The 15,038-nt window shown below is 41.4% G+C and overlaps 1 protein-coding gene across 1 annotated transcript in view; it reads right to left on the bottom strand.

Moving 5' to 3' along the window:
* The window catches only part of LOC138606287 (solute carrier organic anion transporter family member 3A1-like), a 30,125-nt gene that overhangs the window by 12,352 nt on the left and 2,735 nt on the right, over window positions 1-15,038 (bottom strand). Inside the window, exon 2 of the mRNA XM_069678787.1 lies at window positions 13,135-13,594. Within this exon, the coding sequence (XP_069534888.1) occupies window positions 13,135-13,594 (460 nt within the window). The remainder of the gene's footprint in view (window positions 1-13,134; window positions 13,595-15,038) is intronic.

The raw sequence follows: 15,038 nt of genomic DNA, 5'->3' as shown, positions 1-15,038 counted from the left end.
CGTCCTGGAGACGCTGTGCACCAAAAAAGAACCCTAATGGAGTTTCATTGTTTCTATGCAAAAAACATACCGCTCTTTTTTATACCTGCTGTGTCTGAGAGCTTTGACGCTGAATGCAGGCTCAAGACCTCCAAAAGATAAAGGTTAAGAAGCAGCACGGTGGTACACTCCTGCTGGACAGAGAACACATGAAGATGACTTTAATTTATCTGATACACTTTGGCACAAAGTAACTTGGTGTCACCTGGACCTGACTGAAGCTAACTGTAAGAGGGATGTATAATTCATGTTCTGACACTGTGCTGAGGCTCCGAGCTTTACAGAGATCCATGTTAGACCCTGGCAGCCTGTCTGACCCAGCCAGATGGAAATGGCAGGTAGAGACAGTCCATTTAAGCTGAGAGCCTGTCGAGGATGTGACGGCTCCTCCTCGCTGTGAGAGAAGAGCTAAGTCACTTTAATTCTATAGGTCTGATCCCAACATGTTTTTACCCTTAATATAAGGTAACTGTTTAAAATTAAGTGCACCTGTTGAAGGTTCATAGCATGGACGGTGTTAATAATGTCGACTTTTAACATTTGATGAGTTTAATAGAATATATTGTATTTTTTCCTGTTACTTTACATCAATGGGGGAACAGAAATATTTCAGAAATCTACAGTATAATATATTCACAGCACACAGCCTCAAAGACATCAGTTAAAAGCAGAATGAGCAGGTTGATATAGATCCCTCTATCATCATTTAGAGCTCTGCTCTGCGTCTGTATCTGCATACACCCTGCCCTCTGCCTGTTTATTTAAATTTAGCTTTATTCTGTATTTTTCCGGGTATAAATCTTTTGGCAGTGCGTGTTCAGCCCCCGGCCTGGTGGCCAGCCCCGGTGCAATGACAGGCCCTTGTAAAAACAAAAGGACCAGGTGCGACATCCTAAGCATCCACGATGGAGCATCCTGAGCCGGGTGGAGAGGCAAACTCCTGATGTTGTGTTTACAAACCGCAGCCCACAAATCCTCCTCACTGTGCCTTTAAATCAACACCTCTGTGACACAGTGCCAAAACATTTAAAGGTTTCACAGCTGTACTGTGTATCAGAGGACTGTTGTGTTGGATTGAAAAACATCTTGCCTATGGACAGCATTTTAGTGAGTCTCCTGAGCACATTTAATCAAACATGTGTTTATTATTCATTATTTTTAATTTTATTTGTCAAGTTTTGTCATCATGTACAGTATATTTCATTTAAATTGTCCACCCCATCGAGATGGTCTAACTGCTGTAATACTGTTTTAAAGCCTTTTTCTTGATGCTTTAAAATAATTTTCTGTTTAATTCTTTATTAACTTGAATTATTAATAAGAATTTGCTGAATTTTCCTCCTGTGGCTCAATAACATTTCATCTTATTTAACCTCATTTATTTATTGAACTATAAGAGGCTACATTCTCTTAAAATACTAAGTTATCTTATATCTAATACTAGTCAAATAATCAGCCTATTGATGACAGCCATGAGTGTGTTTCTGGGGGGATCATATGCAGCACAGGGCCAAGGACAGGAGTCGAATCTGGGGCCGCTGAGTGAGGACTGTAGCCTCTGTACTTGGGGCGCCTGCTCGACCAACTGAGCTAAACCAGTGCCCCAAGTTTTCTAGAAGTGATACTGAGGTCATGACCTCCTGCAGCTTTGATAACAATGAATATCAGGTCAGATTCACTAAAGACTTCACGTCTATAAAACCAGCTTTGTTGATGAATGGATGGTAGCTCAGTTTACCCACACACTTCCTCTTTTAGAAGCTGTATCAAACAGATCTGTAAAGTTCTTTTGGGACAATGATATAAGTTAACAGTAGTCAGCAGGTCATTGCATTAAAATTATTGTTATATTAGGTCTAATAAATCCAGAGGTTATGAAAATCAGGACACACATGGCGGTGATGCCGGTTCACAGCTGTAATAAATGCAGCAGAGGCAAGGTCAGCCTGTAAGAGGCCGGCTGCTCTACCTGCTCTCTCTGCCAGCGCATGAATAATTTCTCACTCAGACTCACATTATGGCACGGTTCAATCACTGGCACTTTGTATCTTGGCAAAGGTGCTCCTGAAAGGTGCACATATAAAACAACCTGGGCCGGTCCGAACAGACAGTATGTGCTGAGTCAGCGTCCGCTCCTTCCTCTGCTGTCCTACAGAGGAAGAGTAATAACTCCAGTGGAGAACAAACATTTTGCTGCAGTGACTCTCACAGCGCTTCATTACACGCATTACAGCCGTGAATAGAGGCTGAGATACGAGGCAGGGAGAGAGGAGCTGACCCAGCGGCTGCAGAGCTCGACCCCGCAGGCTCACACTGCTCTTTTACTTTACAGGACTGTTATCTTGGCTGCTGGACCTTACAGTCATACACTGTAATATGCTGTATTTGTGCAGCCATTAAGAGGTCTGCTGCAGACCCTCAACATCCCCGTTATTACCTCGTCTGAATTACCTTTGTGCTTTCACATGATAATGGGAAAGTCAGACATGGATGTGTTGAACAGTACGTTACATTCTAGTTTGTCAAAGATTTCAGCACACTTCTTTTAGACCACATTTAGTCTGAAAAAAATACACATAACAAGAATGAGTGTTCACCGCTGCACAGCTGGCTCTGTGCGGCTGTAGCGTCCTCTGGAACTACAATCTTCTGAGCAAAATGTTAAAGGCAGCATGCTAACATGCTCACAATGAAGATGCTAGCATGCTGACAGTTGCCAGATATGCTAGTTCACAAACCACATTAAACCACCAACAGGGAGTTGGTATCTGTTACAAAAGCAAAGCAGACCCTCAGCAAGAATATTAACTTCCATACAGTTATTATTATTATTATTATTATTATTATTATTATTATTTTTAATTGCCGTAATCCAGAGATTATTAGACCAGCAAAGTTCAGCATTGAGCACTATGTTAGCCATTTAAAAAAAAAACGAGACTACATTTTTCTTTAAAGAAAACTTTGAAAATCAGAATCAGAAAAACATATAAAACAAGGAAATTTACTGAAGAACAAAAAAGGTAAATGGGGCAGGAACAGAGAACAAGCTGAACATGAGTCAAGCTTGGCCGGTCATTCAACAGAGGGAGAGAGTCGCAAGAATTAAAAGAATTCAAAATAGATCCTGCCTTTGTCAAATTTAATCAATGCAGTTAGACATAACTGTGCAGTTCACGAGGGTCACTGTGGACATTACTGATCTCCAAATGACTTATTGTGAAACATTTTAAGTTGCTATCGAGCTATATCTTGCTCCTGGCTTTTTATTAAGAAGACACAACATTACAAGGGAATGCTAATAACATTAATATCATCCTTCAAACAGCTGTGTTTAAAAAAGAAGAATAAAAAGAAGCTGCGTCCGTCTATTACAAACAAACACTCTCAAGATCAACATCTTAACTAACGACGCTTTTGGTCGACAGGGACACAAAAATCTACAGAAAACGTTCCTCATTACTGCTTCAAATGTGTTGCACTACAGGCAAAGTAGGCTACAAGTAGTACTGATGGGAAGGTCCTTGATTTTGGAACTACTGGTGCTAAAAGATAGCATTGTACTAAATTGAATCTTGATCTGAGAGGAATATTAAGGGTTCACTAACGATTGATGCCAAGGTAAACAAATGTCAAGGCTATCAAAGAGCTGCAACATTCGACTCAAAACCACAAATCCTCCTCCTAGAGGAACTGAAACATGAAGGGATCTGCGTGCTGCTGGTGCGGCTAAAATTTATGTATTCTAGTATTTTTCTAATGCTTTATTTTGTCTTTAAAGATCAGGTTGAAGGAGAAAAATTAGCTTTTCTGACACATCAGTAAAATGTGAATACAAGGAAAAACAGGGTAAACTGGAGGCATTTGAGGAGCCTACTGAGCCTGATCACTGTAGTGTTGCTGTCATGCTCCTATAGAGCTAACTGCGTACAGTATGGCAAATCAAGATTTACATCCTCCATTAGACACAAACATTTACACAGCAGCACACTGAGCCCCATTAGGATGTTAGGCTGGAAGTATTTGGGTTACATTCCTGCAGAAAAGGCACAGAGCATGTTGTCTCTAATTGAATAGCTGCTTTCTGTTAGCGGCTCTGTGAGCGACACAATAGATAGGAGGGGTAGCTGCCTCTGCCAGGGGTATCAGTCAAGTGGTAGACAGCAATCAATAATCCAATTACAGTTTGGCTCGGACATTATACTGTAGGCAACAGAGCTCAGGAGCAGGTGGGTCTTCTGCAGGACGCCATTTTCTCCTCTGATCAGGAATGTATCAGCTGATCATGTTTACCAGGGGTCGAGGCTTAACCATTAAATAGACACTGACAAGCTGTTACTTTAATGTGGATGGAGACTGCATGCACATATGCACATTTTAACATTATGTGCATGTATTGGTGCTGTGGTTCTTAAGACAAAAGAGCAGCGTTGCTCTCAGGATGTAAATGTTTGTCAGTCAATCCACCGCTTTATTCCTAACTAAAATATCTCACAGCCATCGGTTGGATGCCATAAAAACAGGTACATTAACATATAGAGCAGAAGATTGATCCTAATTACTTTGATGGTCGTGGAATGGTGATGACGTTGACATTTGTTTTGTTTTTTATGCCTTTATTTAGAGAGAGAGGACAGTGGATAGAGTCAGAAACAGGGAAAGAGAGTGTGGGAATGACACAAGGCAAAGGGCCGAGGGAGGGAGTTGAATCCGGGGCGGCCCCGGTTCTTATTTCGATAAGCCCAATAGTTGAATCCTGAAACCTCAGCTTAACTTTGTGTAAAGTGCTGCTGATAAGCAGATGTTAGCATGCTACCATAACAAACTAAAAGAGTAAACAGTGTTAAAATTGAGCTGCTAAGCATCAGCAAGTTAACTTTTACTTTGTCATCATGTAAGCATGCTGACTTTAACATTTAGCTCAAAACACAGCTGTGCCTGAATAAAGCCCAAAGACTGTATAATAACTGGATGCAGCGACCATGACGTCACCCATTGCTTTGCAGACATCTGTTCTTAAGTCCAGAATTCATCATTTTGGATGTCCCCATCTTGTTTTATTGGCTGCCGGTGTCAGCCCTACACATGGGTCGGTATGTGACTGACTGACTGACTGACGGTACTTTCACAGCCTTAGAGAGAGAGTTGCAGCATCACAGTGGCATATCATGGAGCATATTGTTTTTTTGTCACTACAGTCATTGAAGTTTACATAAGTTAAGTGTGTGTTTTGGTTAGAGGAAGTGGCTATGGAGGCTCCACCTGCCGATCTCTACGATGCAGACTCTGGCTCCAAATGACGTCACCATTGTAATATGGCAGCGCTTGTCACAGGGGCTATTTTGGCATCAATTCCATACAATGAGAGCAGATGGAGACACGTCGTCCATCTATACAGTCATTGAATGCAACCAGTGGAGTCGCCCCCTGCTGGCCATTACAAAGAATGCAGGTTTAATGCACTTTAGCATTGGCTTTGCCTTTAAACAGAGGATATTTCCACTTTTTATATACAGTCCGTGTTAAAGCCTCACAGAGATGTTTACTTGCACAGATTTAACATACTCTAATGCTTGTGCTTTAGTGCATCACTGCTGCATTACTGCAATGTTTTTTTGTTTTCCTCTCAACTGTCAGGAGGCGAAATGATCTGATGACCAGCTTCGTGAAAAAAAAAAATTCTCTGTTGTGTTTCTGATGTGCTGCTCACATCGATGAGCACAGACACACACAGAGCGAAACACACACAGTAAAGTGCTGAACACTTAGGGAACGAACAGGCTGCAGCAGACACAGAACAGATACAGGACAGGTGCATGCTGGGATACGTGTGCCATGACAACTGAGTAGTGTTTCCTGGTTTGCTCTTGAGTATGTCCTCAGCCTCTCATTCAGGCAGTATTGATCCGAGTGGGGTGAAGATGTGGCCACGACAGAGCAGCCTCTCCTTCTATCCTGCGGCCTGTGAGGAGCTGCTGCTTTAATATTTCATCACTCGTTAGCTGTTTGCTAAACATCCAAACTGCCTCTCTGTCACGCTGCATTATTCAGGAGGTTTTCTTACAATTTCACTGTGTCTTCACACGTCAAACAATGCCACCTCTTAGAGGCTGTGAAAGAGAAGATGCAGCACATGACACACGCAGGCTACTGTAGAAAGACTGGGCTCTGTGCAATTACTGAGACACAACAGACGACCCGGCAGTCACATTGTAGGAGGTTACCATGGCAATCAATATGCCTGGATTGTCAAAAAATGGAGAGCAGAGAGGGGGTGGAGAGAGAGGAGAATAATAGACGATCTGTAAGTGTCAGAGGAAGAAGCTCGGGGGATGTTATGAAAGAAACAGTCCCTAATGGACGGGCAGGCCGAGGTGAGCTGAGCCAGGACACAAAACAGAGGCCACAACACCCAATCACAGACATTTCATTCAAATGTACGCACATTTACTACTGAATTTCAATAAATCATTGGGCGAGAATGGAGCAAGATACAGCGGTACTTTTTAAAGGACTGCATTGTCAGACGAGGTCCATCACAAGCTAACGTAAACGAATACAATCAGATTCATGCTTTCAGGCAGTTCAAACCCATGAATGAAAATTAAATTACATCAGAATTAGTCTTTTCTTTTAACTGTCATAAATCATGGCATAACACTTTTTAAATGTCTTATATATTGGTGACGTTGGTCTGTCACTGTATTATGGATTGTTATGACATTTTGTAAACATTCATGTTCCTGAGAGGATGACAGGCTTTTATGATTTCTTGTCTTCTCTGTGCCGCCATAAGATTAGCATCTGTGGTTCAGAGTGAAGTGCCTCAACAAACTGCTGGATGTGTTTGCATTAAACTCTCGTTGAGACTTTCATTTTCCCCTCATGATTATTTTTTTAGTTTAGATTTTCTCACTTTACAACAAGAATCATCAGAAAGTCCAGATTTTAAGTTGCCCAGAGCTGTGGTTTATGTTTAAATTAAAATAAAAATCACATTCCCTTCAGCCTCAGTCGGCTGCTTTATGTTAGTGCTAATTAGCAAACGTTAGCATGCTGAACACTTACTTATATTGGAACGTAGTAGCCATTACAGTTTAAAAATCAGGGTTCTCTGTCGCTCTTCAGTAGAAACAGGACCTCAGGAGGGGCTGTGAGCCAAGCTGCTGCTAACGTTAGCTTAGCTTGGGTTAGTATTCCTTCAGTGTACTGAGCCATGCTATACAACTTAGCAATCATTTCACATCCACACAGGGTTATTGGCATAGCCTACAGGTGTTACATAGGAACAATAACATGTTCAACGCAATTTAGGTATTTAAATTAGTAGCCATTATACTTAGCTACTCAACATCAGCACATTAGCATTATTATTGTGAGTAAGTTAGCTTGCTAATGTTAGCATTTAGTACAGTTTAACAGAGCTACTAGCATGGTTGTAGCCTTTCTTCCTGCTTTGGTTTAATTTATAATCTAAAAGAGAGCACAATCTGTAATTTGTAATGAGATAAACTGATCAAATGCTGCAAAAAAGAAAAGCAATTTATTTTTCAAAAAGATTTCAAATGACTTGAAGTGTAAGTTTTGGGATATTTGTGAACATGTAAATGCCATAAAGAAAGCATGAAGGAGATGTAAAACAATGAATTCCTGATAATGGACAACCATTCACACACTCTGCTGAACAAATCATGGATGTTATGTTTGCTAAAATGTTTTTATTACACCACTTATTTTACACCAGGAACAAAAAGGGAATTTTAGAGGAATATTGTGCCAATGAAATATGAGATGATGTAGGAGAAGTGCATCATATTCCAATTTCTCTTGCTACAGAAGCAAACAAATATGAAGTGTAACATCAGGCATCTGGTATGAGTTGGCCTGCAGCCAGGCGGGGGGTCTGGTGGGTTATTGGGTGCTGTGCTAGCCTTGTTTGCCCTCCTCTCCTCCATCCTCTGTCCAGCCCTCCCTCCCCCCTCCTTGTCTCCTCCTCTCTGAGTGCTGCTGGCAGAGACTGTACAGATCAAAGCATGTACAGAACAAACTGCAGGCCCCCTCACCCTGCAAGAGGTCTGCACTGAAACACGGGCAGGGACAATGCAACTAGCTAAAGACTAGCACAGAGCAACTAGCCACACGGTTAGCCAACAGTAATGCATTTCTATTTATTTATTTTCCCACAAGGACAAACTGAAGAATCCACAAGAACTTTCACAGAATAAAATAAACACAGCTGTTCTTTGACTTATCGCTGCATAGGCTCTTAAGCTTCAGTTTATTGTGGATTTTATTAGTATAGATTATAATAGAATAAGTGAACGTCATGTCCAGCTAAAGACAATGCAGTACAACATTTGTCAACCCAATGCAGTTGAAGTTTTCATGGTCTGACATGCTGACAGGAGTCTGTCACATGGTATTACCTGTGTATCCATTTAAAGTCACAGAAGAGCCAGTGTTTGTGAGAAAAGACTCCGCTTTATCCGGTTGCATCCTACTATTAAAACAATTTTAAAACAATTTTCCCTACTTGAGTAATGATAGGAGTCTTTTTTCTCTTGTCCTTTGTCTCATCATTTGCGTCTCCCCTGACGGAGCCGTGCTGCTCGCAGGTCGCTGAGCGGAGAGAGGAACAGGATCGGCACAGACTGTAGCCTCAGTGTCTGTCTCTGTACTGTTGCCTTGGCAACTTTGGCAGACAGGCTGTAATGTGTGTTATGTCGACCTCTTAGTTTCTGCTGTAAGTATAACTGCAGTCATCTGCTGCTGGACACTGAACACTGGCTGAAGCCGGGAACAAAGTGCTCTGCTCAAGGGCACGTATGTGAGAGACGGTGGGATCAGTTTCTGTCAACCACGACGAGACTGTTTCTCTGACCTTAAACACACACGAAGAAATGCAGTATTGATATTTTCATTTGTTGTAGCGTAAATGATCCACTAAATAGCAACATGTTAGTGTGACACCACTCAGCAGAGAGGAGCATTAAACAGCACATGTATTGATGGACTCGCTCGGGCATCCCCTCACACATAGCTAACATGTTTAATAGCAGGGATATTTCCATCCACAGGCCACGTGCTCATTATCTGGTCAGGACAAAAGTATGTCAATTATGTAGTACTGTTTCACAGAAACATACTGCTGGATGTGTCCCACCTCCTAAAACTACGACAGTAATAGTATAGTATCTAACTTATTTTTAAGCGAGAAATTGCAATAGATGCACTTTTAATTAGACAGAGTGCTTTTTTTCTTTATAACACCAGCAATATTATTATTACATAGTTCTTACTGTCAGATTTTCATGTGTATTGCAGTGATCCTAAGACACAGTCATGTCTATATGTTCTAGCTATTATAGATATTGCACAGTGCAAACACTGTACGACCTCTCGTTGTTAGCTAGCAGAGGGGAAAGCTAGGCTAATAAGTGCACCAACACTTCTGAAGAGCATTATTTGTCACTGTGGCTGAAAATGTGTTCCTAAATAATGTACAAATCAAAAGCATTAACCACAGTTTCAGACAAAGACATCACGTAACAATACACTTTGATTAGAGCTGATCTGATACCAATACCCACTGGACGCCTCAGATACAGCCTGAAATGTGGTATCGTATTGGTCAGGACACAGGTCAATGCACAGATCTGTTACTGTAATTGATCAGCCCCCTAACAATCGACTCGCTTCTTATTATCGAAAACAGTGGCCTACACAGCACTGATATTTCTTACAGCTGTCACTAGCAACTTCTGTTTTAAAGCACTGTAAATCAATAGTCCACCTCCGGGAGAGAGTAACTTAAGCTAAATCTAGTGCAATGTCAGCATTCAGTATTTTCCTATCGTACATTAAGGGCTGTATTTTTTCACAATTAGTATATTTAAAACTCAAAACTTAAAAAACAGAAGTTTCACTGCGATGATCAGTTTTTGTCCAAAACTCTTTGTAGGAAACAGGATGTGAGAAGAGGCTGTGAGCTAAGCTGCAGCTAACGTTAGCCTAGCTCGATTCTAGATGCTAAACTTGTTTTTAGGTCTCTTTTGGTATGCAGAGCCAGGCCATACAACAAGGACAGCAATCATATCCATTTTATAAAAGAGAGTTTAATCCTGTTTTATTTTGAGACGCTGGTAAGTACTCTTGTCTTTAAGTAATATAGATGGTATTGTTGTAAGTCAGGCTGATCAGCAGCAGCAACTGTAGTGTCTGCACGTGAGAGCCTCTCATAGGGTTCTGAAGTATCTTGTTAACTCAGAAAAACAATTCAATTTTTATTAATGAAATCTTTTCTGATAATTTTCAGATAATTATGTCGTTAATTTGGAAAAACAAAGCAGAATTTTGTGAATACAATTCTCTTCCGTGGATAAGTAAGTCAGTGTTTTTGGCTGACCGCTGGGGTCAGCCCTACACATGGGTCTGTATGTGACCGACTGACTGACTGACTGACTGACTGAATGAATGAAGGTACTTTCAGAGCCCTAAAGAGAGAGAGTTGCATCATCGCAATGGCTGATCATGCAACATATTGGACCTCCACTGACACGTCTCTCTGTCTATACGGCTCTGGATACTTTGTTCAGGGAGAAGGCGGGGTTGCTCGTCTGCTGCTTGTCCGCTGTCCTCACCTACGTCCACAGCGCACACCTGCTTTCGAACATGTTGTCATCATCAGCCTCATAAGGACAGTTCTTGTAACACATTACCCACAAAAGCGCACATTGACCTGATGCGGTCAGCCACATTGACCTAGTCTTGTTTTGTTTTTAATGTACCTGTATTGTAAGGGTACTCGGTGTCGGCCAATTACTCAAGTCTGGGTACTAGATTCAGTATTGGGAAGAATAAAAATGGTTTCAGAACATTTCTTACTTTGACTAAAATTGGTAACACCATAGCAATAAATTAGTTTAGATAAAACCCATTTATTAATTACTTTGGATGATCCTGATCCTGAAATCTTTTATTTCTACACTTGTCCTGCACTTGAAACACCTTGGGGCTGGTAAAGATCCCGTATGAGAGGCAGAGATGCTTGCCTGCATGAAGGCTTAGTCACGGTCAGTATTATCAAAATTGTATATAGTTTTATGATTAATTTTCAAACATGGCAAATGTTTTTTTCAAATACAATTCTTACTTTGAATTTCTTAGTCCTGATCATCTTCTGAGAATTGCTGCTCACTCAGTGACCCTTTCAATAACCGATAAAAAATAGAAAATAAAGTTGTCACTAGTTGTTACATTATGTTATTTTCTTTCAAATATCTGATGCAAAATGTCTTGAATGCACAAAAAGCAATATCTATCTGAGGGAAATCTAATGATCTGTGTAGTACTTGGACACATTAACTTAAGCCTAAAACCTGCCCTAACACGACCACTACTTTCTCTTTACCAGCTCATGTGCACCTGTCATTGTCGAACTAATCTGACTAATTATGATTCATAAATTATTTTATCAGTGATAACATTTGGTTTCATATAACATTGTAGACTTATAATATTAAAACGAGACCCTGTGTTCATTCATTTATTGCACATGTGGATAATTAATGTCACAGTTATGTTTCAATTATTCCAACAAACCGTTTACTTTGATAGATATCGTGATTGTACACATTTTATTACACTATTAGCCTTTGTTTCTCATCACTTCCAGTAAAGTGGTTAAAGTCAGCCAAACGCATGAAGAATCAAGCTGTGGCGAGTTGTTGTTTCCGTGCGACTGGCTGTAAATCCTCGTCTTCATTGATTATCAGCTGTAAATTTGAGCTTTCAGAGGCAGAGAATATCATTTTCTGCATCATTTCTTTCACTGCACCAGCACCTCTCATCATCTCATGTGGGCGGCAGGTGACATTGAGTTTACTGGGTTTATTGAGTTTGCATCCAGAGCCATATTCAGCAGCCTTTCAGAAGCCACATTTCCTTTATGCAACAGTAAAGAGGAGCCTTCTGGGCGGCTCAGGTCTGAGGCTAGAGAAACCAGGATGCAAAAATATCAACAGTCACAAGACCCCAGGACACAGGGGGCCTAAAACCAATGATAGACCTACAGAGAGCAGGGTTTACCACTGACAGATTCAGGTTTCTTTCATGCGGTATCAAATGTAACCACTGTTACTACTTAATAATTTAATATGAGGAAATTAGGAATCTCTTTCCTTATTTGAGCCATTTTTGAGGCAAGTTTAACAATTTCTTTTCCCTGACTGCCTCGCACATATATTAGTAATTATTGAAAATGCATGTCATGAAAGAAATGGATGAGAGCTTGATACCAATCTTGTGTCCGTGGACTAAATATGGAGCTAGAACCACCAGAGGATTATCTTTCAGTTCCCATAAAATCAGAAAAGATGTTTACGTTTTTTTATTACATTATTACATCACCTAAAAGTCAGTACCTGGTTCAAATGTAAGTTGGTACTCTTAATGATATTTTAGAGTTTGTCATTGTCCAGAAGAAAATTGAAAAATATTGATTAAGCGTCCTGTGACGAATTACTCTCTCAAACGCTCTGTCGCTCACCCATGAGGCAAACAACCTATGAGCTAGCAGACAATAAAGCTAGCCACTTTTGACGCCTGTAAACTTCAATCAACAGCTGCAACATGTCACTATTTCATTTTCTGCTTTTAAAGCACCTTCAAATAACCTTAAAAAAGCAGAAATGTTAGCAGGCTAGCTGTTAGCCCCCTACCTGTTAGCTGTAGGCTAATGTTTAGTGTGCATAAAAGGGGTGTCGATCTGTGCATATTTTCTCAAATGTGGAAGTCTTCCTTCAAGCACAGCAGAACAATTAGCAATAATGTGAAAAGGTATGACTTTGTGAAATTAGGACACTGTTTGGTTCTTGTTACAGTCTCCAAGAATAAAATAGTTGAATTCTTTTATGTTTCCTTCCATTAAATTGTTAAAAAAGGTAAAAGTGACCACCATTTGGATCATATAACATCAGTTGTTTCTGTGGCTTTCTTTGTGTTTGGCTAAGCTTTACACGAAGAAGGAAGGAACTGAAAATCAGACTTGACATCTTCTCATAAGCTTCAGACGTGCAGTAGATCTGTGTTACTCACCTATATACAGTGAGGAGTCCTTCCTGTGGACGTGGTCATCGATGTAGGACACTCCCAGAGGCTGCACCGGTGTGGCTCCGATGCCCAGCAGAACCTGGGCTCCGATCAGCAGAAGGTACATCATGTTGGTGTTGGCTCTGTTGCCACATTTAAACCCAGAGTCTCGGTTTTCTGACCGCGAGATGTTGGAGCAGACGTCCCTGCCGTCCTCAGCGTGCCACGAGTCACCGGCCTCGTACTCGTACTGATGAGTCAGGAACTCCGGCAGGGCTGACAGCAGAGCCCCCAACGCCATGACAATCCCGCCACAGCCAATCAGGCGCGGCCTGTGGGCCTTGGCGCCAAAGTAGCTGACAAACAGGATGAGGGCCAGGTTGCCGATTTCAAAGCTGCTGGCGATGACGCCCACATCGGCACTCTGGAGGTTGAAGCGTCTCTCCAGAGTGGTCAGGACACTTACCTGGCAGAGAAGGAGAGCAGGAGTTTAAACAACCAGACTGACAATGACATCACAGACAACCCACTAGTTTAATGATGCAAAGTTTTTACATTTACACATAAATGTAGCATATTTCCACTCAAATGTTGCTGTGAAATATTAATCGGGGGCATTGAGCTTCAGGTGTTATTCATTAAAGCAGGTACGAGCAGCCATCTGCTACTCGAACCAACAACAGCAACCTGTTGATGACACATAGTAGCCGAGCTGTGCTGCAGGATGAGCTGCGTGCAACATCTTCCTCCCCTACACTCCCCCTCCTCCGAAACAAGCCTGAGGCTAGCCTGATGTCAACCTGGGGAAAAGGGACGTGTGCATGTGTGTGGCTCCAGGCGAGATCCCTCACGCAGCTGTTCTAATTATGAATCGGACACAAACACGTCGTAGCAGCTGTGTTCTGGCTGTGCGTGACTGATGAACTGGCTGCCTGCGTCAAACCTGCGCTCGATCATCTCCAGGAGTGAAGATAAAAGGGTGGCCAGGAGTTATTTTAAACTTTTATTAATCATTCATCAAAAGCAAAAGGTGCAGTGTGAGCCCCGGGACGTTTAGGGGAAATTTCCAGGTGAAATGAGAATCTAAGCATGACAATGCAAGTGGGATCGTATAATATGAAGTAATCTTTTTCTATATTATCTGTTTATCCTCTAACACAAAACTCTGTTACAAAATCAGACAATTTACACCAAAAATACATTTTATTGTCTTATTTATCACTGTAGTCTCTATAATCTGAATGTAAATGCAGAATCTGTAAGCGAGGGACAAGATTTTTGGTGTTGGAAGCCTGCGGGTTTACATTTGTTGTCAGTGTAGAACTGTTCAGTCATGTTTGATCAGGATTTGATTGCATGCAGGATTACAATCAGTTTCTGAAGCTAAAGAGCAGACTGCATTTGCCAAAATGCTATTTCAAAAACCAACGGCTATCATGGGAGGAAAGTTAAAGTGTCAGTTTCTCTTTGGCGGCACCTATGGTGATTAACGGTAATTGCGGGAGCACACTTCCCAGATATCCAGACAGTGTTGCATGTGTGACGTCCACGGTTGGCTCTGTTTGTAACTCTTGATTTTCCTGGCTGACGGTCGCTTTCCTCTTTAGACTGTTTGCTTCATCTGAGCGTCGAGTTTGTTTCTTTTTCGTTGGATTTTCACTTATTTTTGAAGTTGTATCTGTAGTCATCCATCTTTTCTTTGTTTGTTCAGCCATAGTAGATTACTGTTTACTCGCAACACTTGCAGAGAGCGGAAAAGCAGCCGCTTAGCTCCGCCTACCCTCTCTGGCAGACCAACCACTGCTGGCTGATGGAAAACGTGTCACTAACTGGGCGCCGCTTGTGATTTTTTCCACGAAAGTCGCACCAGACACCCAGTCTGTAATACTGCAGATGCAAAGGTTTTTATC

The sequence above is a fragment of the Semicossyphus pulcher genome, unplaced genomic scaffold, assembly GCF_022749685.1.
Source record: "Semicossyphus pulcher isolate SPU_LCO1_2020_fin unplaced genomic scaffold, fSemPul1.0.p SCAF_1, whole genome shotgun sequence".
NCBI classification, from domain to species: domain Eukaryota; kingdom Metazoa; phylum Chordata; class Actinopteri; order Labriformes; family Labridae; genus Semicossyphus; species Semicossyphus pulcher.
Note: the sequence above shows the minus strand (reverse complement) of the source record. Positions and strands in the feature narration are given on the sequence as shown.